This window comes from Myxocyprinus asiaticus, chromosome 38 (assembly GCF_019703515.2).
Source record: "Myxocyprinus asiaticus isolate MX2 ecotype Aquarium Trade chromosome 38, UBuf_Myxa_2, whole genome shotgun sequence".
Lineage (NCBI taxonomy): Eukaryota > Metazoa > Chordata > Actinopteri > Cypriniformes > Catostomidae > Myxocyprinus > Myxocyprinus asiaticus.
The window spans coordinates 12089410-12115157 of record NC_059381.1 but is presented as its reverse complement, the minus strand read 5'-3'; the positions used below and the strand labels follow the sequence as shown (position 1 = coordinate 12115157).

Here is a 25748-nt window from a genome sequence, read left to right as displayed (position 1 = left end):
TCCTTTTACGTTACATTGTTTTTGTGCTTAATAATTGTTTTATTATTTGCATTTAGCTGAAAAGTTTGTAATGGCAGGTTCCATTGTGACAACTTCCCCTAAAACAACATGCCCCACTATTGAGCAAAAGATCAACGTGTGTTCAATTAACAAGACTACTGTAAATGAGCCTATACAGAAATATTCACTGGAGTAAAATCTGACAACTAGCTTACAGTACATGACCATATTTTTAGCATGTGGCATTGTCAAATTTGAGAAAACAAATGAATTTAGAGAAAGCTAATGATAACGACAGTATAACGTCAATTTGAGGGATTTTTGCCTAGACTAACCTCGGTTGAAACTAACATCAGTTGATTTAAACCAGGAACACATAGACCATTAGCCTCTCAAACAGATACTTGGTAGTTGGGATAACATGTCAAGAAGTGACAGCTCAGTGTCTAACAGTATGACTTGCTATACTTAATCTATAATTCTTCTATAATTACTATACATGCAGATGGAGAGACTACATTAAATATTTGTATTTAAAAAAAAAAAAAAGCTTAAAGTTGATTAAAATTGTGAAAAGGACTATAAATTAAGTCCAGTTACAGCACCTAAAATACACACTTTCCCTTATACGTTGATCATTTTAATATAATCTAAAATCTTGATGTTGGCAAAAAATATCAAGTTCATGTTAACTACCCTGCTACACCAGAAAAACTAATATAAAATAATATCCGTTTTACACTAAATAGACCTTAGCAGAATGTAGCAGTGAAACCACGATTTATGTATAGGACACAGTTCTTAAGTGTTATATTACAGAACAATTCAACATACTGGATGTTTAATATAACATTTTATTACATTTATGTTAATGACTGAACAAATAGCGATCATGTTCAGTGAATAAATAGTGGAATAAATATATTTTTAATTAAGCAGGATTAAAAAGCAATACAGTACCATTCTACAATACTAAATATCTCTGGGAACAGCAAACCAGAAGACATGAATCTTACATACTTATGCTCCATTTGGAGTGACAGTCTTAAAGTTACACCAATAGCAAATTTGGAGCTAGGAAAATTGAAAATATTGGACAACCACTGCTGTGCTTAAAGTATTTGTGAAGCGTGGAGAGCTGGTATGAGTTTAGAAAGCCAGATTAGCGATGACAGCCCTTGTAAACTCCTCGCTTGATGCGTAGCCTCCCAGGTCTGATGTGCGTACCTGCACAAAAGAAAGGAACAATACATTTCATATTGAGTTTCAGCTGTGGATGTGATGTGCACACACTTTATAAACACATTATTCACCATCGGTTTCTCACATACACAGCTTTCAAACATTCACCACACACTCTGCACACATGTTCACTCCTTATTTAAGACAATGCTCCAAAAATATGATGCTTTTTATCTTCATATTCACTTTGTTAATGAAAAATGCAAGATGTTTGAACAAGGATAAAAGGTCTTTAAACATTGCAAGTAATCAAAACAATACTAGCTGCTGTTTAGAAAGTTACACTCTTTAATCCATTTGGTTTTATAAATGTATTTATTTATTAAATTGAGTAAATGCACATTTGTCAATTTAGTCAATTCATCAGAGGCATGAATAAACCGATAAAAAACGTGTGGTTTCCCCTCAACCCAAACACTTCACTGTGAAATGTATTGAAATTTCTAATACTGCAGGAGGCAAGTTTTTAAAAAAATACAAAGACAACATGTCAACTATTGCTGACATGAGATCATTACAACAATGATTGTGGTATAGTGCATTCAGAAAGTATTCAGACCCCTTCATATTTTTTTTTTTGTTGCAGCCTTATGCTAAAATGCTTTAACTTTTTTGACATCAATCTACACTCCATACCCCATTATGACAAAGCAAAAAAACTGATTTGATAACTTTGCACATTTATTTAAAAAAATAAATAAATAGACCTTTTGCTATGACACTTGAAATTTAGCTCAGGTGCATCCCATTTCTCTGGATCATATTTGAGATGTTTCTACACTTTGATTTGAGTCCACCTGTGGCAAATTCAACTGACTGGACATGATTTGGAAAGGCAAACACCTGTCTACGTAAGGTCTCACAGCTGAAAATTCATATGAGAACAAAAACCAAGCCATGAGATCAAAGGAACTGCCTGCAGAGCTCAGAGACAGGATTGTGTTGAGGCACAGATCTAGGGAAGGCTACAAAATTTTTTTGGCTGCACTGCAGTTCCCAAGAGCACAGTGGCCTCCATAATTCTTAAAAATGGAAGAAGTTTGGAACAACCAGGACTCTTCCTAGAGCTGGCTGCCCAGCCAAATTGAGCAATCGAGGGAGAAGGGCCTTGGTAAGAGAGGTGACCAAGAACCCGATGGTCACTCTGGTTGAGCTCCAGAGATCATGTGTGGAGATGGGAGAAACATGCAGAAGGACAACTATCACTGCAACACTCCACCGATCTGGGCTTTATGGCAGAGTGGCCAGACAGAAGCCTCCCCTCAGTGCAAGAAAGCAAAAAAGCACCTAAAGGACTCTCAGACTGTGAGAAACAAGATTCTCTGGTCTGTTGAAATGAAGATAGAACTGTTTGGCCTCAATTCCAAGCATCTTGTCTGGAGGAAACCAGGCACCGCTCATCACCTGTGCAATACCATCCCAACGGTGAAGCATGGTGGTGGTAGCTTCATGCTGTGGGGGTGTTTTTCAGCAGCAGGAACTGGGGGACTGTTCAGGGTTGAAGGAAAGCTGAACGCAGCTAAGTAAAGAGATATCCTTAATGAAGGCCTGGTTCAGAGCATTCAGGACGAAGGTTCAACTTCCAACAGGACAATGTCCCTAAGCACACAGACAAGACAACGCAAGAGTGGCTTAGGGACAGCTCTGAGAATGTCCTTGAATGGCCCAGCCAGAGCCCGGACTTGAATCCAATAAAACATCTCTGGAAAGACTTGAAAATGGCTGTCCACCAACAGTCCCCATCCAACCTGACAGAGCTTGAGAGGACCTGCAGAGAAGAATGGCAGAAAATCCCCAAATCCAGGTGTGCAAAGCTTGTTGCATCATACACAAAAAGACTTGAGGCTGTAATTGCTGCCAATGGTGCTTCAACTAAGTACTGAATTAAGGGTCTAAATACTTGTCAATGTGATATTACGGTTTCAATAAATTTTCAGTTATCTAAAATATAGTTTTTGCTTTGTCATTATGGGGTATGGAATGTAGATTGATGTGAAAAAAAGAAAAAAAGAAAGCATTTTACATAAGGCTGCAACGTAACAAAATGTGAAGAAAAAAAAAATGAAGGGGTCTGAATACTTTCTGAATGCACTGTAAGTTTAAAAATGCCCGAGAGGCACATATAGAAATAATTGGCATTTGATTCAGCAATTTTCTTGATACGAGTCAGTCATAATTTCCTTAGAAACAGTTAGTCAGCAATGACACAGAGCAGACTTCCTGTCCGGGACATGTGACATCAGAATATTTGCATTAATGAAATGATAAACATCTGACTTATTACAGCAGCAGACTTGATTAGTGATGTTTAAATTAGTAACATCCATTTCTCAAGGGAGAAAAAACCCTCAATTGAGCATCAGACTGCTGGCACTTTAGCCCCAGCTTGTTGATAATCATAAATTAATATGTATTGAGGTCCTGGAATAAAAAAAAAAAATTGAGGACCAGCCCTTAATAGAGGTTGTAGAAAAGCAGGAATTACACAGAAAAATGCAAGGTGATGCCATATGGAAAATGCAGGGTGCTGTCAGTACATTCACATAAGACTAGCAGCTAAAAAAAACTGGAGTGGGACAAAATACAGCAGGGCAGTAAAATGTAACAATGTCAGACATAATTCTGGGTAAGTATGGACACTGTGACGAAAAGTAATGAAAATAAAGTACATAGATGTTTTGAATAAAGAAAAATAAGGAAACAGAAATCAGTAGCCAGCCAGAAAAAAAAGAAAAGGGAATGAGAGCAAAATAAAAAATAAAAAAATCTCAAAATATGGGGAGAACAGAAATAAGAATGTGAAAGAAACTGTTTTAAAAGGGGCTTTGAACATATTTGGAAAAGCAGCAGCAGGTAAAGGGTGATCCGGGATGGACATTGGGTCACACAAGCATCCTCAAACAGTCTGATGGCGCAGGTTGGCCACGACTGCACGGACAAAGTCACCAGTGGTGCAGTAACCCCCTAGGTCTCGCGTCCTCACCTGGGACACACAGATACACACACACAGAGTCACATACACCCAGAATGGGGTGTGAAGGAAGAAGACGAGATGAGGAAAAGTGGAGAAAGGGGAGGTGAAGACAAGCAAATACTTGCAAATTTTCTAGAGTGACTATAAGAAAAAGCTTCCTGAAAGCCAAAAAAAGCTAAATGTCTTCACTGAGAGAGATCTATGTCAGTGTATTAAACGTACTGTTTATTAACAAAGCATTATGGAACTCATGAAATCAAAATTAGAGTTTTGTGGCTTTTAGTCAATGTCTGTTACCTTGAGGACATTTATATGCTAGCATTTAAAATTTAAAGGGATAGTTCACCCAAAAATGAAAATTCAGTCATTGTTTACTCAGACCTGTGCTATTAGCCCTTATGACTTTCTTTTTATGAACACAAAGGGAGAAATTGTTGTTGTTCTCAGGCTAGACATTGAAATGCATCTATTCTTCCACTTCAAACTCTTCAGATATTTTTGTAAGTTCTGTTCTCTGGTTTGTGTGCAGCTATGTTGTGTTTTCTGTTGTTAAAATCGCTGGTGGTCCTGTTGAAGTGAAACAGAACGAGTTTAGCTTGAATGGCCCATCTCGCACGTGCTGCGCAACTACTGTTGCTCTCATGCAAAGAGCTCTAAAGCTCGTGTGCAGACTAATGAACGTGCACAGAAGATCAACGGACAGTGAACATTTTTACTAAAGACTTTGGTTTGTTTCACACCAAACCTTGTCTATGCTTTCATGAAACATTCATGAATCTCATGGAATAAATTATTAGACTTCTGAATTATACTTCTGTGTCCTTTTGAAGCTTGAAGAGGTGGTAACCATAAACTGCCATTGTATGACAACACTGAGAACAAAATTTTTTCACAATTACTTCTTTTGTGTCAAGAAAAAGAAAGTCATATGGGGTTGTAACAACACATGGGTGAGTAAACAATGACTGAATTTACATTTGTGGTGAACTAATCCTGAATAAGTCTTTCTCTTCTAAGAAAATGGAACTAAAAAATATCGATGACATCTTGTACTATACAAATTTGTTTTGTCCAATAAAATGCTCTCTAGAATGAGAAGAACCCCCTCCCCCTCACTTATAAATACCACCTACCTTTGACAATCAGTACAAGTAGCAAATCAAGGTTAATAGTGTGTCTATGTTTATGCTAAAGAATCTGATGCAAGTGGCTGGAATTTATTCATTTTAAAATAGTTGTCAATGCTTACGTCCATGGTATAAGTTATTGAGTGTAGTTTTGCCAGACAGCACCATAAACTAAAGGCTATTGGCTATTAAAAGTAAAGGATGGGCATTTTGATATGTCCCACCCAAACGTCCTGTTTCAATAGAAAATATGTCAATACAGGAAAGAAAAGTGTGCTCGTCCAACCATTTCATAGCGTCTTTAAATAAGATGACAGAGAAAATATGAGAAAAAAGCAAGGTACTGTCTGATCATTAGGAAACCACTGAGCAGTTTACTTAAGCCCCCCAAACTAGCCATAAAGCCCCACTGAACCAATCAATGCAAGACAAAGAGTTTTTCAAACATAGAGTAGCCTAATGCCGAAGCAACACAAGTAACGCCTAATGAACCATACCTCCAATTTAAACACTTTTAAAATTAAAATTGTTGCAGGGTTAGAGTTACAGTGCTTGGTTCTGGTTAGGGTTAATCTATTCAAAGCCAGCTGCCAAGATTTCAGGGGAAACCCACCACTACAAACAAATGCAACCAGGATTACCATGCTGTTAACTGCATACCAATGTGTTTGAACTTTCATCAGTACAGCAGCTGCATAATTGTTGTATATTGAACACATAAAAACACTGACACAATATCACTTACATTGTCATGTTCTCTACATACAGAACTCGCATAGTGTACATACAGCTGTACATGCCACAAAACTACTTTCTCCCATTCAAACAGACATAAAACACACGCTAAAATATCTTACCTTGCCCTGCTTAATGACTTTCTTAACAGCCTCAGAAACCATGTTTGCATGATACTCAAGACTGAAAGACAAAGAACCCACACACATATCAATACAGAATACTTGCCAGTAGCAAAATAACAAAATTGTTGTATTTTATCTCCTATATAACATAGGGATGTCCACAAGTAATCGGCTAATTCTGCACCAGCTAGTCGACTATTAAATACACTACTCAAATATTGCTAATTGATTTTCATTTATGCATTTGCCTGCAGTGGGCAACGCTGAATTATCCTGTAAGCCAACTTTCCTTCTGGATCTCTCACCATGTCTCGCAGTTACAACAGAGTCCATTGGAGGGTGCTGTGGATGTGTGTCGTCAAGGTGTTTGATGAGTGGGGGAGACATGATGGCATCTTTGTGTGCAAAGCCAAGTGTGGCAATACTTGTAAAATTTAGATTCTTGTTGAATTCTACTCTATTGGTTTTTAGTTTTTGATGGAGTCATGCATACCAAAGGACAAGGATCGTTTTTTATGGTACAGAGGAAATACGAAGCGGTACAAGAAGCTCTGAAGCTTTTCAGAGTGTGTTAAATATCTGAACACAGACAGAGCACATTTTATTAAAAAAAGTAAACTTTTAACGCTTGTTTTTCTGAAAAAAACCATATGAAATGATACAAATGTGATAGCCTTTTTATGTAGACTCACAGTTTATAAATGTGCATTACCCTAATGCCATCAGTATTGGTTTCTATACAAGCTCCAGGTGATTGCAAATGTTTTTTTTTACTATTATTTAAATAAATACATTTTATTAATGCATATTGTTCATTTCAATTTTTCCACAAAGAAAAGCAAAGTTTGTTAAAGTTAGCTTATTCTGAAACTATTCTTGGTAACGTCTGTGAATACAACAAAATATACATTTGTACATTTTTTTGATTATAGTTTTTGTGGGTTAGAATACTCAACTACAAAATTACTCAAAAATGCCCATCCCTAATATAACCCCTGTTATCTATAAATAATAGCTAGTCAATGGTAAAAAAACAAGATGCAAGAAACTAATTATAGAATTAGAGGACAAACAAATTAAAACTAGTTTTATTTCCCACAGATGTGAAAACCATGTTTAGCATGAAAACTAACACAATTAAAAGTTCATGGTAAAGCTTATACCTTTACAAGTGATAATAATGCTTACAGTATAAGTAATGGTAATATTTAATCTCATTATTGTAAAAACAGTGGGAGATATGAACTTACTTGAGATGTCTCAGCATGTTAGATGCACTAAGCAGCATAGCGGTGGGGTTAGCAATATTCCTGCCGACAGCCTGAGCAAAGGGATGTCTGGCACCCTGAAGACACAATACAGAAACAGTTTACTTTTTTAGAACATATGTGAAGAGATATGGTTTTGCATATTTAGGGGCCAAGCACCAAGGTGCTGTGGCACCTACTGTTTTCATTAGTATTATTATTATTAGGGACAAAGCACTGAAGGTGCTGTGGCACTTATTGTATCCGCTAGTTTTATTATTATTATTATTCCTCCCTAATGGCAGTCTATGGCAGCCCATAGAATCGTACATAGGAAAATGATGAAACAGCCCCCATACCAAAATTGGGGCCTCTAGGACATACTTTATAGCCCACCAAATGTCAAAAATGCACTTTTCTTTTGTGCGTATCTTTTGAACCGTTTGTCCTAGAGACACAATTCTTGTTTTGTCTGATTACTCTCTGACGATTCCAATGGACCCCTTACATTAAAACTCCGCCCATTACAGTGACCACCATCTTGGATTATGTCATTCATTGTTTTTTTCACTTCTGCTCCTTCAAACTTTGCCTGATTTGCACACAACTTGGCTCAAAATAATCTTCAGACCGAGCCGCACAGAATGAATAATACAGTATTTTGATATTTGACTTTGTTGAAAAGTTCTGCAAACACATAGTTAATGAGGTGGCTGTGAAAAAGGATTTGAGGCTGTATCAAAATGAAACTTGGTATGTTTTATGAGGACCATGGTCTGAGGGCATATGCAGAGTTTCACGACAGCGACACCTATGGGTCAAGAATTGTCAAATTTATTTTTTTGCCCGTAACTTTTGAACTGCATTTCCTAAAATCATAGGGTTGGTGTCTGTGGATTCCTTAGGTCATGCGGATTTCAACGATATTTATTAAAAGATTTTATTAAAAAAATTATATATCTTTTAAATACATCGTTTGACTTTAAAGAAAATTGGTATGCATCATCAACATCATGTCCTGATGATACTTGAGCAGTTTGGAGACAGCACCACCTATAGCTCAAAAGATAACCCACACTTGTGTGCTGATTCTAACCTCAGGAAGTCTCTTTGCCACTCAAAAGGCATGTCAACCGTGTGGCTCAGAGTTTAAACACTATTTTATACTTCAAAAGGTCGTGAGTTTTGACCAGTGCTAGAGTTGATGTTATATTATACTGGAGATCTTTGTATTGTTCCCTGAATTGTTGCAGGGTTTATCACAGATAATTTCTGTTTGAAGGTATACTTCTTGTTCTTGTTTGTCTTAGTGTTGTTCTTTTGATATACAGTATATGGGAGTGATATCTTTTGAAAGGATTGAGAAGTTAAGAGACAGCATCGCATGAAGTTCAAAAGAACATGGTCCGTTTAGCATGGTTATCATGCTACATGCTATGATAGCTTAGTATGCTAATCGGTTAGAAAACCTAACAGTTAGCATGCTATCTTATAACACTATTTGATCACAATGCTATCCGTTGGGCAACATTAGCTTAGCATGATTATCAGTTAGCATGCTAACCAACACATTTGTAAGGCTATTTGATCAAAATGCTATCCGCAGGCAACATTAGTTTAACATGCTAATCAGCTAGCATGATAATCATTTAAATACATCATGACCAGTCTGTTCTGTCTTTCTGTTTGATATCAGCCATTTTGGCTCTCCACCATTTTGAATCCTTTTTTTTTTTTTTTTTTATTCAAAACATGCTGACTCTCAGCTTGGTATGTCTCTTCAGCAACTGTAAAAGCTGTGGCAATGTGGTCCAGTAGTATGATGCACCATACCTGTGTGCTTTGGAGATTGAAAGTTTGCTGCTTCGAGACCAGCTTGGGGCAATTTCCAAAATTTTTAGTAATTGCAAAATACATCATGTCTAGTTTGTTTTTTCTTTATGTTGTGTTAGATATCAGCACACCACCATTTTAAATAATGTTTTATTCAAAACCTGCTGACTCTCAGCTTGGTATATCTCTTTAGCACCTGTGAAACGTTTCTGTTTCTCTAACTTTTTGCTGACTTTGTGGGGTTGCTTTGTATTTTATATTCATGCAATATGTTGTGCTTACTATGGTGTAATTACCCGCCATTTTGAATTCTGTTTACTAAATGGTTGCTGGGCTTTTCCCCAAGCAAATTTTTATTTTCCCCTTTGTTGAAAAGTTACATGAATATAAAGTTGATCATGGTAAATACTGTGCTCAGCTGTAATTCCACCAAGTTCGGTATGTCTCTTTGTCAACTGACAACTCTATGGTTGTCTAGTGTAGTGGATAGCACACTGAACTCTAAAATGGAAAGTTGTGGGTTCAAATCTGTCCTGAGATGACATGATCTGCGCTTGCTCTGTGAGATATTTGGGTTGTGTTTAGTGTTGTGCAGTGGTTGCCATGATGGTGCTTGGCCCCGTAATGGCTGCTTGCAGCTATATTTTTGCATATTTCCATTTAAGCAGTAACATACGAGAGGTCATTCTATGTTGTGAATAGTGGTCGACCGACAAATCGGCCGATATTCTGACTTTTTTCATTATCGGCATATACATTTTCCCATTTGGCCGATTTTTTCTTGAGGGTGCCGAAAATCGCATGCTTGCATGTGAAGCATCTGAGACATGTAAACGACTAGTCACGGTTCATTTTTGTTGTTACGAGCCATTGTGTTACTACAATAATAGACCGGTGTGCAACAGAGTCTCATTTAAACGGTCTGTATATCAGAGCTGCGGCAGACACGTTTGAGCTCATAATGTTAAAGTGCTCGCCTGTTTCATTCTCCCTCTCTCTCCTCAACAGTTCCCTGTAACTTTGTCTTGTCTAATTAGAAAAAGGCAAACATCAATAAAACTAATATCATATACTGTCTGCAAATATGCGTATATCTCGTTTAAACAGATGTAATAAACCAACCTCACACAACTCAGCAGATCAAGCGTCCTGTGTAATGCTAATTTATTTTCCTCTGAAGCACGTATTCTATCAGCCTCTCCTCAACATTTCCCTGTAATTTTCTAATGATAAAAGGCAAATATCAATAAAACTTCTATTATATACTGTTTGCAAATATCCAGATATCTCGTTTAAACAGATGTAATTCATGAACCTTATGATTTTTCTTCCCGTCGAGCGCTCATCTAATATCTTCCTCTAAAGCGTGTATTCTATCAGCCAGAATCAAAAACTTCAGGATCAGGATCAAAAGTTCCTCTCATTCACAAATCATGACGGTCCATCTGTAACAATCCAGGTAGGTGATCCAGGCCATTTAAACTGTCAGGAGATTGAGACTCACGGTGGATCCGCACAAGCACGTGAATGCAACTTCAAGGCTGCAACCGAAACCAGGAAAATGCTGCCTCTGGAGGCTGCATACGGAGGTACGATGAAAATAAGGTGCTTTTCAAACTGTTCGGAGATCAATTCAAAACAGCTGTCAGTTAAGCCATTAACTGATTAGGCAGCAAGGTAGCAAGTCAGCTGCCTACATTTTCGGATGCAGCCCAAGGCATCCAATGTCTTATTCACTATAACTGTATGTACAGTACAAATGGTTTGATTCGATATTTTTTGAGTAAACACGATTGCTAAAGTGGACATGCCATCCATGGTTGCTGGACTACTGTGTATACTGCTATTTCCTTCTCCCTAATATATTAACAATTTCTTAATGTGCAAATAAATTACAAAGATTTAATGACTAAACAGAAATCAGAAGAAACTGCTATATACCATTTAAAATACAATAGTTTTTAGTTTTGTGTGAAACTGAGTAAATATAGTGCTAAATGAGAGTTATTTACTATATTACATTGTGTGATATATCGACATTGTATCTGCCTATTGGCCACCCTGCCCTCTGGATATCAGCATCGGCCATTAAAAAACCTGTATCGGTCAACCACTAGTTGTGAATATAGTCATGGCTAAAAGGCTTTGTTAGGCACAACGTGCAGCCTACATTACGTTTAGTCATGTGCTATATTCTGATTATAGGCAACCTTAAGTACCACATTCCTACAATAATAGTTACAACATAAGAAATATTAAGGGCACAAATTTTCATTACAACATTATTTTATTAGCAAATTCATTAAATGCCATCCTTCCACTAGAAGATATACCGGTAGTCCCATGTCCCTCAGCATTAAGGACTGGAACTATCCATTTTATAATAAGTACTATAATCATTTTTTTTTAATAATAATTAATACAAATAATAATTGTAATATAATATTTTATATTTAATATATGATATATGAGAAAACAGAAAAAGATTGACGCCTACCGTCTCAAACACAGCATATTCAGCGCTAAAACTCTCCCCTGGAACTACACCTGCTCCGCCCACTAGCCCTGCTGCCAGGTTATCGATGATGTTGCCATAGAGATTAGGCATCACAAGCACATCGAACTGGTATGGATTCTGCACAAGCTGTGAATGACAGAGCAATATGCCAATTACTTCAAGAGGTAATTTTATCTGACACTCATTAAAAATAAAATAATGGAAACTATACCTGCATGCAACAGTTATCAATGATGATGTTTTCGTATTTAATCTTGGGGTAAAGCTCAGCCACCTCTGCACAGCTCTGCAGAAAGAGACCATCTCCGAGTTTCCTGTAGAGAAAATCCAAGACAAGTCAGTCTCTTTGTAACCTGTATAGGTGGAATAATCCCTGTTGGACTTCAGTATTTCCCCTATATGCATTCAGCAACTATGCATTGTTGTCATTTGTGGGGAAAATGCTTTTGATGCTTGAACAATCTGCTGAACTTTCGAAGTTGATTTAAAGATACGCAAATTTTAATAAAGGGGTCATGGCATGAGGAATACAATTTTCCTTGATCTTTTGGCATATAAAAGTAATTGTACAATAAAAACATACTGTAAGTTTCAGAACTGAAAACTTCCTCCTTAATAGAAAAGGAGCATTTATTTAAACCAAGCTGCAAAAACGGCTTGTTTGGAATTCGTGGACGTCACAAGGACCAAATACATCTGTATATGCAACGCCTATTTTTCCATCATTGCACCCTTGGCCCCACCCACTGGTCAGTCACACAGTTGAAGTGGAGAGAGATGGGGCCTGTCATGGGAGATTCATCCTAAATGGTCTTCCACAGGACACCTTCATGTGTCTGTCTGAATTTAAATGTTTTTCTACATAAACATGCACAGACAGAAGTCTTTGACCACTTGATACATATATCGGGCCGCTTTTAAAAGAAGCGGTGTCAAGTTGCAACTCTGAAGAGGAGAAGCTCTCTGTCATGGATGCTTTCTTTCGCCCATCTGCACTATTTTTAGCTGTTATTATTTTTAGCATGTATGAAAACATGAAGGAATGATACTGGCAACTGGATGTGTCTTTAGTGTATTTTGTATGTTCAGCTCATACAATACGATTCAGTCTTTGCAAAGGAACAGTTATTGAAGGACGCGATCGCAAAAACCATGAAGAAACAGTTTAATTCATAAATATTTCATGTCATGCCTGTGTGATAGTTTATAGTGCTGACATCCTGTTTTCACTGGGCGCATCCAATGACGTGACGTAATGGCTTGAGGCTGTCTATACCGGGTGTGTCGACACAAACTTTTTTAAACCATTTATTTGTGTTGTTGGCAGTAGGAGCACCACTGCGTGCAGCATAAAATGGAACGGGACATCTGTTTACTGTCAATGTGACGAGCCACAACGGACGCTCCCATGGTAGACAGCATCATTGATTATAATGGGTTCTATTGCTTTTGATGCGACTCTCACATCCGGTGTAGACAGGGTGTGAGTGTTAACTGTGTTGCTTGAGATTAAGTTTAATATATTCAGATGCAATGTGTTAGATGTGTATTATGTGTAAACCCTGACATTTAGTTTTATAATGTTGTTGAGCTGGTTCATTCTCTTCCGACTGAGTTTCAAAAATGGCTCTATTCGAGGTTAGCCAATCATAACAGTGGGCATTTACGTTGAAGTTGTAAGGAGGCGCTTATTCCAAAACCGAGCATTTCAGACAGAGGGCCAAAAACAGGGTGGAAAATGATCATTTATTACTAAATTATGACTGTTTTAATGCAAAAAACTTTACTTATATTATCAGTGGACCACAGGGAAGATAATAAAACTACAGAGAAAAAGAGCATTTCATGACCCCTTAAATGACTCAAAACACAAAACACATTCATTTGTTGCCACCTACTGGTTAAGGTGTATTAAAAAACAATCTGACAGAGAAACATCTTCTAGAGTTAATTCACTCCACTAAATAAATCTGACATTTAAGTTTTGTTCACACAGGCAGAAAAAAAAAAATCAGATTTTTTGGCCAATCTGACTCAAATCTGTTTAGGTTTTTGCAGTATGAACAGCACAAAAACACAACGATTTTTACAAGCCTGATCCAAATCACATTCGAAGGTGGTTTGGAATCCGATTAAAATCAGATTTTTCTTAATGCATCTCAGTCTAAACGGTCAGATCAAATTTCATGTGTTTTTTTCCCTCATTCGTTGTGCGCGACGGGTTGTTTCGATGAGATGTACAGCATGTACTGCATTCCAAACAGCATAAACGATACCTTCACAGGACATTTAGAAGGGAAAACAAGAATGATGGCCACGCTGTAGGATCGTTACAAGAGAAGTTTAAATAAAAATGACTTAGAGTGAGTTTAGAATGACCGTTTTATTAAACCTTTCATCCCTCTGACAGTGGAAGGTAAAGTATGAGAATCTCTTCTGATTGGAACACACCCATATGTCATATACAGTATACAGTATGTTACAGGACAGCAAAGCAGTACCTCTTTTAAAATAATACAGACACTGGCTTTACTCCACATCAGCGCGATGAGGTTGAATGTCTCATGCGAATATGGGACGCTTGAGCATTTTGAGCACCTTAATATAGGCCGGGGGTCCTCTTCAAAAGTCTCGCTGTCCAACCCTTTTATGTTTCAATATGGGACACAATGCTTTTAATACTGGACATTTCGCTACCCGCTAAAATAACAGGCACATCGCGTTTGGGATAAAATATGGGACATCTGGCAAAAACGGGACAGTTGTAAACCTTAGCAGCAATAAACATTGCATATGCCACCTCACCCGTTTTTTAAGCAATTTTCTGTTAAGAATGTGCTAATATTTGGATGCCCTCATGAAAAACATCTATTGATAAATACTCACACATGGTGAACAAATGCAAGTTTGCATCATTACAAAGACAACTAATGTAGACGTACTAGCAAAAGCGACTGCAGTCTGAACAGCAAAAATCTGATCTGCCATATATAACCTGCAGTTTAAATAGTCAGTCTAAAAAAATAGGATTTGAGAAAAAAAAATCAGATTTTTCTTGCAGTGTGAACAAAGCCTTAGTGTAGTAATAGGTTTTTGTGGTGTTTGATATAAATGTAAAGTATAGACGCTTTGAAATGATTAATCAATGTTCTATAATTTTTTTTTTAATAAATGAAAAACAAAAAGGAATGATTAGGACAGATGAAACGTACAGCCGAAAAATATATGGTTTGTCTGTATTCTTCAAGTGCTTTCAGTTATCTTTATAACTTTATAAATGATTATTATAGAAAAGGACAATATTCTGAATTAATATTAGTTGGCTAGCTTAAATGATGTAAAAACACAGTAAAAAAAAAAAAAAAAAAAAAAACACCTATGTACATCTCTGTGCAACACTTGAGCCACTGGGGGATGAGCCCCCCTATGACTGAAATCCTAGAATCGCCCCGGTTTTTATTTGTATTTGTGTTTAATCAAAATAGTGCAAGTAATTTCCTGCATTGCGGCATTTCATTATTTGACAGTTATTACTACAGCTATCTGGGCTTCCAGAGTCCTTCAAGTGTCAAAATCTCCCAGTAAATAAACAAAAACATGACAAGAGGAAAATAACCTATCTATAATGATACTCAAGTCATTTTAAGCTATTCCTCCACCAACACGTGCAAACATGGGTCCGGCGTTGTGGGCTTGTGGACGTTCAAAAAAATTCTAGAGGAAACACCGCACTTACATAATGTTTGCTTTGTGTACAGCAGTTACTTTGCTACGGCCCTTCTTGGTGGCATAGTCGAATGCAAATTTGGCAATACGGCGGGATTTCACTCTGGTGATGATCTTCAGGCACTCAACCACTCCTGAAACGCTCTGCGAACACAGATTTCATAAATGCAGCTGTATATGTAAATAATCAAACATTAAATAAACAATCCAAACAAGTAAAAACTATTTAACATGTTGTGAAAGGTTTAATTTAAAGCACGATAAATTTAATTCAAATTTATATTAACTGCAATAGAAGCAGTTGAAAGGTGTTAATGAGAACACATTTTTATGATTACACATTCAGCAGGTTAGATGAAGATATGTTAATGCATCTATGACCCCGTTTCCACCTGGTATTACGATGCATCTCGGGTGATCTGATCACATGTGCTCAGGTTAGACACATCACTGTTTACGCCTGGTCGCTTAAATGCGTCTTCTGTGACCACTTGTGATCGGATTTGGAGGGGAGGGTCACTGTTTCATTACAACATACATCATTCACTATGTCAGTGTGTTACTACATGACAATAAAGTTCAACAAAGTAAAAAAAAGACAAAGAAAGCGTGAAAAAAAAAAATGGTGCCTTGTTTCTCCCAGATGCAGTGGAAATTTTATCTAAGCACAAACGCAAAATGTCAAGCAGAATTATCCATTACTTTAGTGGATTAAATTATCTTAGGTGTTCGTGCTTGTCATCTGTGTTGACATTAAACACACTAAAGAAGATCCGTTAAGTTCTCATGCTTGTCCATGTATCTGCTTTTTAAAATTTTTTCGATCGGACGGTTATTTCCTTTTAATGCCGCTAGTAACCGGCAAAGTATAAACTGTTAAGCGCAGCGGTTGATTAACAGGTGAGGGGTTGTGCTTGAGTGCTGCCGGGATGCATAAATGACGGATTAGCGTTTACACCTCAAATGCGATGTAGACGTTTGCATTTTTATCCACATTCATATGTGTTTTTTGTGATCCATTCACAAAATGTTTCAGATTCTGTTTAGACCTGCATTTAGGGCTGACCACATGCGATCGGATCATCCGAAACACATCTTAAAGGAATAGTTCAACCAAATATTATTTATTTTTTACACAAATATATCGATTTGCTTCAGAAGACATTCATTGATCGACTGGAGTCGTGTGGATCACTTTTATGCTGCCGAAATATGACTTTTGGCCCGTCAAATTACTGGCATCCGTGTACTTCAGGGCCTGACAGAGCTCTGTCTTCTAAAAATCTTCATTTGTGTTCTGCTGAAGACAGACAGTCATACACATCTGGGATAGCATCAGGGTAAACTTTTGGGTGAACTATTCCTTTAATACCAGGTGGAAACGGGTTCTGAAATGGAGCTTTCATGAATGAATAAGCAGAAAAGTAAAAAATGAAGTGATGCAAGCACAGTTGGTACCTCATGCTCCAGAGAGCTGTATTCTCCCTCGGTCTGCTCACGGATGATGACCAGATCCAGGTTATTATGACGGGTGCTGTAACCGGGAAGGCTGTTCACATGAACCACATTGGCAAACAGGTCCAGCTTTCTCCTGTACATTATAAGAAAAAACAAACAACTAATGTGAATACGAGCAGGTAAATCAGATGAAAGATAAATTAAAGCTTGTCCTTATTTAATTCCATTTGATATATATGACAACTTATATTGATGCTGGTACTATGTCATTGATGATGTACCTCAGTCTCATTTCATAAGATGCCAGCTCACCCTTGTACTCCATGGGAGTGTGAATCTTTCCTAAGCTCAGAGAAAATTAAACCAACATTCATTTTAAACAACTAATTATCATATAGTACCAACTCATCAATATATCAATAAGCTAACTGTAAGTAAAGATGTGATGCATGATATCAAATGACACATTAAGATACGAGTTAAACAACATTACCTTTGATGGCGACTCTGTTGTTCTTCATGGAGGCCAGCACCTCATCCAGTTTCTCTTCACTAGCCATGTTCTGCACCTCACTCAGATGAAACTCCTCAAATTCCACCGGAACATCAGCTGCCTAGTGGGCGAGGTTAAAGGGGTATAAGGAAAAAAGGGAGATGCAAGTGTAAGGCAAGTGAGAGTTAATCATCTCCTTTTGTGTTTCTCTGAAGAATTCACGGCATTCGGGTTTGGAAGAACATGAGGGTGAGTAGATGATGACAGAACTGACAATTTTGGTGAACTTTCATTTTAAACTTTGAGACCCGAGCATGACTACTGAGTGCATTTCCATTCCCCTTTTTGATTTGTAACTAGTAGCCCTTAAGAAACATGCACAAAAAAAAAACAAAAAAAACACCACACACACAAACACACACGCACACACATGTTTGCCAAAAGTTTGGAATAATGTACAGATTTTGCTGTTTCGGCAGGAAATTGGTACTTTAATTCACCAAAGTGGCATTCAACTGATCACCAAGTATAGTCAGGACATTACTGATGTAAAAAACAGCACCACCACTATTTGAAAAAAGTCAATTTTGATCAAATCTAGACAGGCCCCATTTCCAGCAGCCATCACTCCAACAACTTATCCTTGAGTGATCATGCTAAATTGCTAATTTGGTACTAGAAAATAACTTGCCATTACTTCAAATACTGCTGAAAGCTATTTGGTTTGTTAAATGAATCTTAACATTGTCTTTGTGTTTGTTTTTGAGTTGCTACAGTATGCAATAGACTAGCATATCTTAAGGTCAATATTAGGTCAAAAATGGCAAAAAAAGAAAAAGTTTTCTCTAGAAACTCGTCAGTTATTGTTTTGAGGAATGAAGGCTTTACAATGCTTGAAAAGATTTCATACAAAGAAGTACACTACAGTCTTCAAAGACAAAGGACAACTGACTCTAACAAGGACAGAAAGAGATGTGGAAGGCCAGATGTACAACTAAACAAGAGGATAAGTATATCAGAGTCTCTAGTTTGAGAAATAGATGCCTCGCATGTCCTCAGCTGACAGCTTCATTTAATTCTACCTGCTCAACACCAGTTTCATGTACAACAGTAAAGAGAAGACTCATGGGTGCAGGCCTTATGGGAAGAATTGCAAAGAAAAAGCCACTTCTGAAACTGAAAAACAAAAAGAAAAGGTTAGAGTGGGCAAAGAAACAGACATTGGACAACAGATAATTGGAAAAGAGTGTTATGGATCTTAACCCCATTGAGCTTTTGTGGGATCAGCTAGACTGTAAGGTGCGTGAGAAGTGCCCGACAAGACAGCCACATCTATGGCAAGTGCTACAGGAAGCGTGGGGTGAAATGTCACCCGAGTATCTGAACAAACTGACTAGCTAGAATGCTACGGATCTGCAAAGCTGTCATTGCTGCACGTGGAGGATTTTTTAATGAGAACACTTTGAAGTAGTTTAAGAAGTTCTGAATATTTTTTTCAAATTGTAATAGTAATTTTTCACGATATTAATGTCCTGACTATACACTGAGATCAGTTGAATGCCACTTTGGTGAATAAAAGTACCAATTTCTTTCCATAAGAGCAAAATCTGTACATTATTCCAAACTTTTGGCAGCCACTGTGTGTGTGTGTGTGTGTGTGTATACCCAGGTCCCCATTCAAACCCTTATTGGCATGGTCTCAGCTAGCTGATGAAAGTTGCAAGCGAGAATTTCATCATCGCTTGCGGCTGGGTTTTGCATCGTCCCCCAATCCTCCAGATGTCGAGGGGAAATGGGTGAGGTTTAGGACTGTGGCTCATACAGCTGCAACGGCTGATTTGGGTACACGGCCCAGACCTCCTCAGAGACCCTGACTGACAGAGGAGGTGTTAAAGCTGGCTGAGAAAAAGCGACAGGCCCACTCTCATCGGCTACAGCATCCCATGTCGGAGAATGAGGAGGCTTACCGCAGCCTTCGCTCGGAGGTTCGGAGAGCCGTGAGGCGCTGCAAGGGTGGGTGGTGGTCGCGGGTTGCTGAGGAGATGGAGTCTGCCTCAGCGGCCCGTGATCACAAATCGCTCTTTAATTACATCAATAAAGTAACCTGCAGCACTGTGTAGGGAATTCCAACAAGACCTACATCTCTGCTTTATTGACCTGGTCAAGGTCTATGATACCATCAGTAGGCCTGGGCTCTGGGTTGTTCTTTGTGCTTTCGGAGTCCCTGACTCTCTGCTCGCGATCATTAAGGACTTTCATGATGGTGAGCGGGCCCGGGTAGAACTACGTGGCCGGGAGTCAGAGCCGTTCTCTGTACACCTTGGGGTGCGACAGGGATGTCCTCTTGCTCCCACATTATTTAACATCTATTTTGACCACGTAGTTCAAGAAGCCTTCAATAGCTGTACCGGAGGAATTTTCATCTGGTACAGATACAATGGCAGGCTGATCGATGCCCGGGTGGGGTCAAGGGATGGCTCCCTATTGCTCAACCATGTTACGTATGCCGATGATCTGGTAATTGCTGCTCACTCAGAGGAGGAGTTGGGGGTGCTGCTGCTAAACCTGGAGCTTGCCACTAAGAGGTGGGGCCTTACCAACCCCACCAAAACTAAGCACCTGCCTGGGTATTTTGTACCATCGGACACCTGGTGATGTGGTACAGGAGGATCTGGAGCTGAGTGGACTTGCCACTGACTGGTACCAGCGATGTCAAGATCGGCCACTGTGGAGGAGGCTCGTGAAGGACGCTACTTGGCAGTTGGAGGAAGTAGCCCTCCAACAACAACGAAGGGCGGAGGAGCGACACTCACAACAATGAGCGGAGCGTCGGGTAGCTAAAGCACAGCAAGTTGGCACAGCAGGGGGCACAGGTGGTCCAACAGCCAGATGTCCCGTGGCATCTGAGTCTGCCCCGTGACCTCCTGCCAGTGGGCTTTCGACACTTCACGTGGCCTCAAGGTGCACACAGCCTGGCACAAGCATCGTGGTGACCTCATCGCCACTTAGTGGCGAATGGTGGTTGTTGTTGTGTGTGTGTATATATTTATACTGTATATATATTCTTTAACTTTGTTTAAATAACATTTAAATTACGTATTAAAATGATTAATTGTCTTTAACAAATGTTATCATATATCATATTGTATCAACGCTGTACACAAAACATTTTGACATGACTGAGCAACTTACAGAAAAATCACATTCATTCAGCCCCTCCGAGTAATTCAGAATCAGAACTGAATTTATTGCCAAGTAAGTTTTCACATACAAGGAATTTGCCTTGGTGTTTGATGCATACAATAACAATAAACATAGTAAGATAAATAATAAACTATTTTTAAGATACAATATATAGAGAAAAAGTAAACTGACTGGTTTTAATAAAGGAGCTGTACAGTTGTGCAAAATATATGCAGAATATGAACCATAGAATGTGCAAATGTTGACTGTTCACAGTTGACAGAAAAGTTCAAAGTTTGAGTATAATAAAAATAGATCAGATAAATGTTCTTTAAGTTGACGCAAGACAGATGTGGAAACTATGTTAATGTAACGTGTAGTGTCTATAGTGGTGGGATAATTGACAGTGTCAGGGGGGTCCTAGGCCTTGTTTATGAGGCCAGCTGCAGATGGGAAGAAACTGTTCCTGTGGCGTGAGGTTTTGGTCCTGATGGACCGTAGCCTCCTGCCGGAGGGGAGTGTCTCAAAGAGATTGCGTCCTGGGTGGGAGGGGTTGGCCACAATCTTTTCTGCCCACCTCAGGGTCTTGGAGGCATACAGGTCCTGGAGAGATGGCAGACTGGCTGCAATCACCTTCTCAGCAGAACGAATGACACACTGCAGTCTGCTTTTGTCCTTGGCAGTGGCAGCAGCATACCAGATGGTGATGGAGGAGGTGAGGATGGACTCGATGGAGGTGTAGAAGTGCGACATCACTGTCTTCGGCAGGTTGAGCTTCTTCAGCTGCCGCAGGAAGTACATCCTCTGCTGTGCTTTTTTAATTAGAGAGCTGATGTTCAGCTCCCACTTGAGGTCCTGTAAGATGATGGTTCCCAGGAAGTGGAAGGACTCCACAGTGTCAACTGGTGAGTCACACAGGATGATGGGGGTGGGTAGGCCTGGGTTCTTCCTGAAATCTACTACCATCTCCACTGTCTTCACAGCATTGAGCTCCAAGTTGTTCTGACTGCACCAGGTCACCAGATGATCAATCTCCCGCCTGTAGGCGGACTCACCCCCACCAGAGATGTGCCCAATGAGGGTGGTGTCATCCGCAAACTTCAGGAGCTTGACAGACTGGTGACTGGAGGTGCAGCTGTTAGTGTACAGGGAGAAAAGTAGAGGGGAAAGAACACAGCCTTGAGGGGAACCAGTGCTGATGGTCCGGGAGTCAGAGACATGTTTTCCTAGCCTCACGTGCTGCCTCCTATCAGTCAGGAAGTCTGTGATCCACCTGCATGTGGAGTCAGGCACACTCAGCTGGGAGAGCTTGTCCTGCAGCAGAGCCGGGATGATGATGGTGTTGAAGGCGGAGCTAAAATCCACAAACAAGTTCCTGGCGTAAGTTCCTGAGGAGTCCAGGTGCTGGAGGATGAAGTGGAGGGTCATGTTAACTGCATCGTCTACTGACCTGTTAGCTCTGTAGGTGAACTGCAGGGGGTCCAGGAGAGGGTCAGTGATGGCTTTGATGTGGGACAGCACAAGGTGCTCAAATTATTTCATTACCACAGAGGTCAGGGCGACAGGTCTGAAGTCATTAAGTCCTGTGGTCCTTGTTTTTTGGAGGATGGGGATGATGGTGGAGGTCTTGAAGCAGGCTGGCACATGGCATGTCTCCAGTGAGGTGTTAAAGATATCTGTGAACAGTGAAGACAGCTGATCAGCACAGTGCGTCAAGGTGGATGGAGAGACAGAGTCTGGCCCGGCTGCTTTGCGGGGGTTCTGTCTATTGAATAGTCTCTTGAATTCAGTAAGTTCATTCACTGAAGGATTCATTAGACCAGAGGACATTTCTCCAAAAAGTAAGATCTTTGTCCCCATGTGCACTTGCAAACTGTAGTCTGGCTTTTTTATGGCGGTTTTGGGGCAGTTGCTTCTTCCTTGCTGAGCAGCTTTGCAGGTTATGTCGATATAGGACTCGTTTTTACTGTGGATATAGATACATGTCTACCTGTTTCCTCTAGCATCTTCACAAGGTCCTTTGCTGTTGTTTTGGGATTGATTTGCACTTTTTGCACCAAACTACATTCATCTCTAGAAGACAGAATGCGTCTTCCTCCTGAATGGTACGATGGCTTCGTGGACCCATGGTGTTTGTACTTGCATACTATTGTTTTTACAGATGAACGTGGTACCTTCAGGCATTTGGAAACTGCTTCCAAGGATGAACCAGACTTTTGAAGGTCCACAATTTTTTTTTCTGAGGTCTTGGCTGATTTCTATTGATTTTCCCATGATGTCAAGCAAAAAAAGCACTGAGTTTGAAGGTAGGCCTTAAAATACATCCACAGGTACACCTCCAATTCAGTACACCACCTAGAAGCTAATTGTCTAAAGGCTTGACATCATTTTCTGGAATTTCCCAAGCTGCTTGAAGGCACAGTTAACTTCATGTATGTAAACTTCTGACCCACTGGAATTGTGATATAGTCAATTAAAAGTGAAACAATCTGTCTGTAAACCATTGTTGAAAAAATTACTTGTGTCACGCACAAAGTAGATGTCCTAAAGGACTTGCAAAAACTATAGTTTGCTAATATTAAATCTGCGGAGTGGTTAAAAATTTAGCTTTAATGACTCCAACCTAAGTGTATGTAAACTTCTGACTTCAACTGTATGTCAACATATGTGGACAGTGGAACTAAGTTGTGAAATTTTAAACAACACCAAGCTATAGAAAGTCAGATTTTCTTTATTGAAATTGTTTATGTTTCCAGAAGAGTTGGTTATTCATGTTTATGAGCCGTTACAGACATTATAACAGAAAGTATCACAAATAATTCTGGTTAAAAGTAATGGCCAGCATCATCCAATCACTACCAACCATGTTAAAATAAAATTATACATTATAAATTCTGAAAATATGTACTGATTACCATTGTTCCATGTCTGCCAAACATGTTGTGTGGTCCAAACATCATCTGCAGGCTGAAACTGAGCTTTTGGTCAGATGTTAGGAGTGAATAAACTTGGCTGCATAGAAAAGCTATAGGATTCTCCTTTGCTCACTAATTATGGAATGACTTAATCCCCTGTATGCTGTCTGTCTGCACTGGTCTCAGAACAGTTCAAAATGCACCTTATTTTCATCCTAACACCATATACAGCCTCTGAAAGCAACATTTTCCAGCTTTTGGATGCATCCATTGATTCTCAATGTTATAATGCACAGTGAATATAGGATATTTTAAGGAAAATTAGGCTAAAGTCTACATATGTTGTCATCGTGTTTAACAACATACTGTTTCACAATAAATCAATTACATTTTTAAAATGGTATATCAGATGACACTAGAGACTACTCTTTTGACTCAAACAGGTTTTAATGTAAAAACTTACCATACCAGATGTAGTTCTGTTGCCATTTCTCCCAAAGACAATCTCAGCTGAGATCAACGCTGTTATTTTGTAACATGACTAGGTGTGTCGAAAGTTTAATCCTTTAATGACAGCCTAGAGTCTCCTGAACTGAGATAAGTAAGTTTAATTAAATTTAATTATGCATAGCCTATAGCAAATCCAAAATGTAACATGTGGACGCGGTCTCAGGAGGTTAAGACTAAAAAACAAGGAGTTTGACCCATGTGGTGGAGAAAGTGTATCAGTACCTTGAAAACCTCTTTGACCGCAGTCATAAGCTCAGGTCCAACTCCATCTCCAGGTACCATGGTGACCTTGAAGGTGCTGTCAGCACGTGCCGGGGGCGCCTCCAGAACATTCTGACTGGAAGTCAAACTCAGGGAGCGGGCGCACAGTGGCTGCAACCAGGCACCACTTAAACCCTGAAGGGTTAAACATGTTACAGGTCACATACTTTGTGTATTTTTGTGAATTAAACAGATGTGACAGTTAAAAGTCTTTTGATTACAATATAGCTGACTACATAAAAACCCAGTCTTCAAATCATTCTCTCTCTCTGAAGAAAATAAATAAATAAATAAATAAATAAATAAATAAAAAAATATATATATACATATATATACACACAGTAAGCATTTTTCTGGTCCTCTATGTGTATCACCACTGGCATAAAATAACAGCATGTTAATTGTAATGTATTGTATGTATGCAGTATAATATCCTGTATATACTACAGTAAGCATTTGTAAACAGACAGGAAAGCACCAACACAAAAAGTATCATGGAATTACCGTGGTTTTTGGAAATGTATCATGATGATGCCATGGTATTTTTTTAAACACTTTAGAATACCATATAAAAATTATGATAAATGAATAATTAACTAATTTAGTACCATTACTATTACAAACTATTACCATCTGATCGCATAACTGTAGCATGGTACCGTTTTTTTTTTTTTTTTTTTTTTTTTTCTGCAATGAAGGTTACCGGAGTTAGCAACTCGTTTTAATCTAGACATCATGATATTTCTAATGGATCTCTCCAGTTAGCTGTCATCTAATATTTTATGTTTTCCCTATGCATGACAGCCATGTGTTGAGACTCTGTACGTTACATTAATGAGAAAAAAAACATTTATTACACATATTCATGTTTGTATTAGGCCTTATAGCTACGAACGTAAAACATTAGAAATCTTCCGTTGAAAACTACAAGCAGATGACAACATCGTTCCTAAACACTCACCTTGGCCAATGTTACGAGGCTTCCTCTCAACACGGCCGCCATCATAGATTTAAAATGAAGAGCAAAGGCAGATGTCTTCTATTGCTGGATTTCAACTTCTGCGCGTTTACCATAGGAGAGAGGGTAAAGGCCAACTAGCGTGTCACGACAGTAAGTCACCGTTTGTGGATACCATACAAACGAATAGAAACAACCGTAAACTGACACCTACCTGTCGCAAAATTTTCCGTGTCTTCTCTTATAAAAACAGCAATTTTATTGAAGTAAACTCCACATATAGTTTATTCCAAAAGGATTTTTTTGTGTAAAACATGTTTAAGATTAGTGGACAGGTGGTCAATTTGTTAAATTATGAGCTGTTTCCTCACAAAAGTAGTTTATTCAGCGTAATGAAGCTTCTCCTCCATAGACGGCAATCATTGAAGCTTCTCCACCATAGA

At 38.8% G+C, this 25748-nt stretch overlaps 1 protein-coding gene across 2 annotated transcripts; it reads right to left on the bottom strand.

Annotated features, from left to right (window-relative positions):
• Window positions 1-834: 834 nt before the first annotated feature.
• idh3b (isocitrate dehydrogenase (NAD(+)) 3 non-catalytic subunit beta) lies at window positions 835-25748 on the bottom strand. Of its 2 annotated transcripts, XM_051677341.1 has the most exons (12): window positions 25520-25748; window positions 25309-25406; window positions 24309-24482; window positions 17479-17599; window positions 17267-17327; window positions 16986-17118; window positions 15538-15671; window positions 12013-12115; window positions 11781-11927; window positions 7454-7548; window positions 6201-6261; window positions 835-1227 (listed from the first exon to the last, which is right to left on the bottom strand). In XM_051677341.1, the coding sequence occupies exons 2-12, from the start codon at window positions 25351-25353 to the stop codon at window positions 1150-1152; spliced, it is 1152 nt and encodes a 383-aa protein (XP_051533301.1). In that variant the 5' UTR covers window positions 25354-25406; window positions 25520-25748; the 3' UTR covers window positions 835-1149. The 2 variants fall into 2 exon arrangements, with proteins under 2 accessions (XP_051533301.1, XP_051533302.1); XM_051677342.1 differs by lacking the exons at window positions 835-1227; window positions 25520-25748 and adding an exon at window positions 1234-4225 and having other exon boundaries at window positions 25309-25475.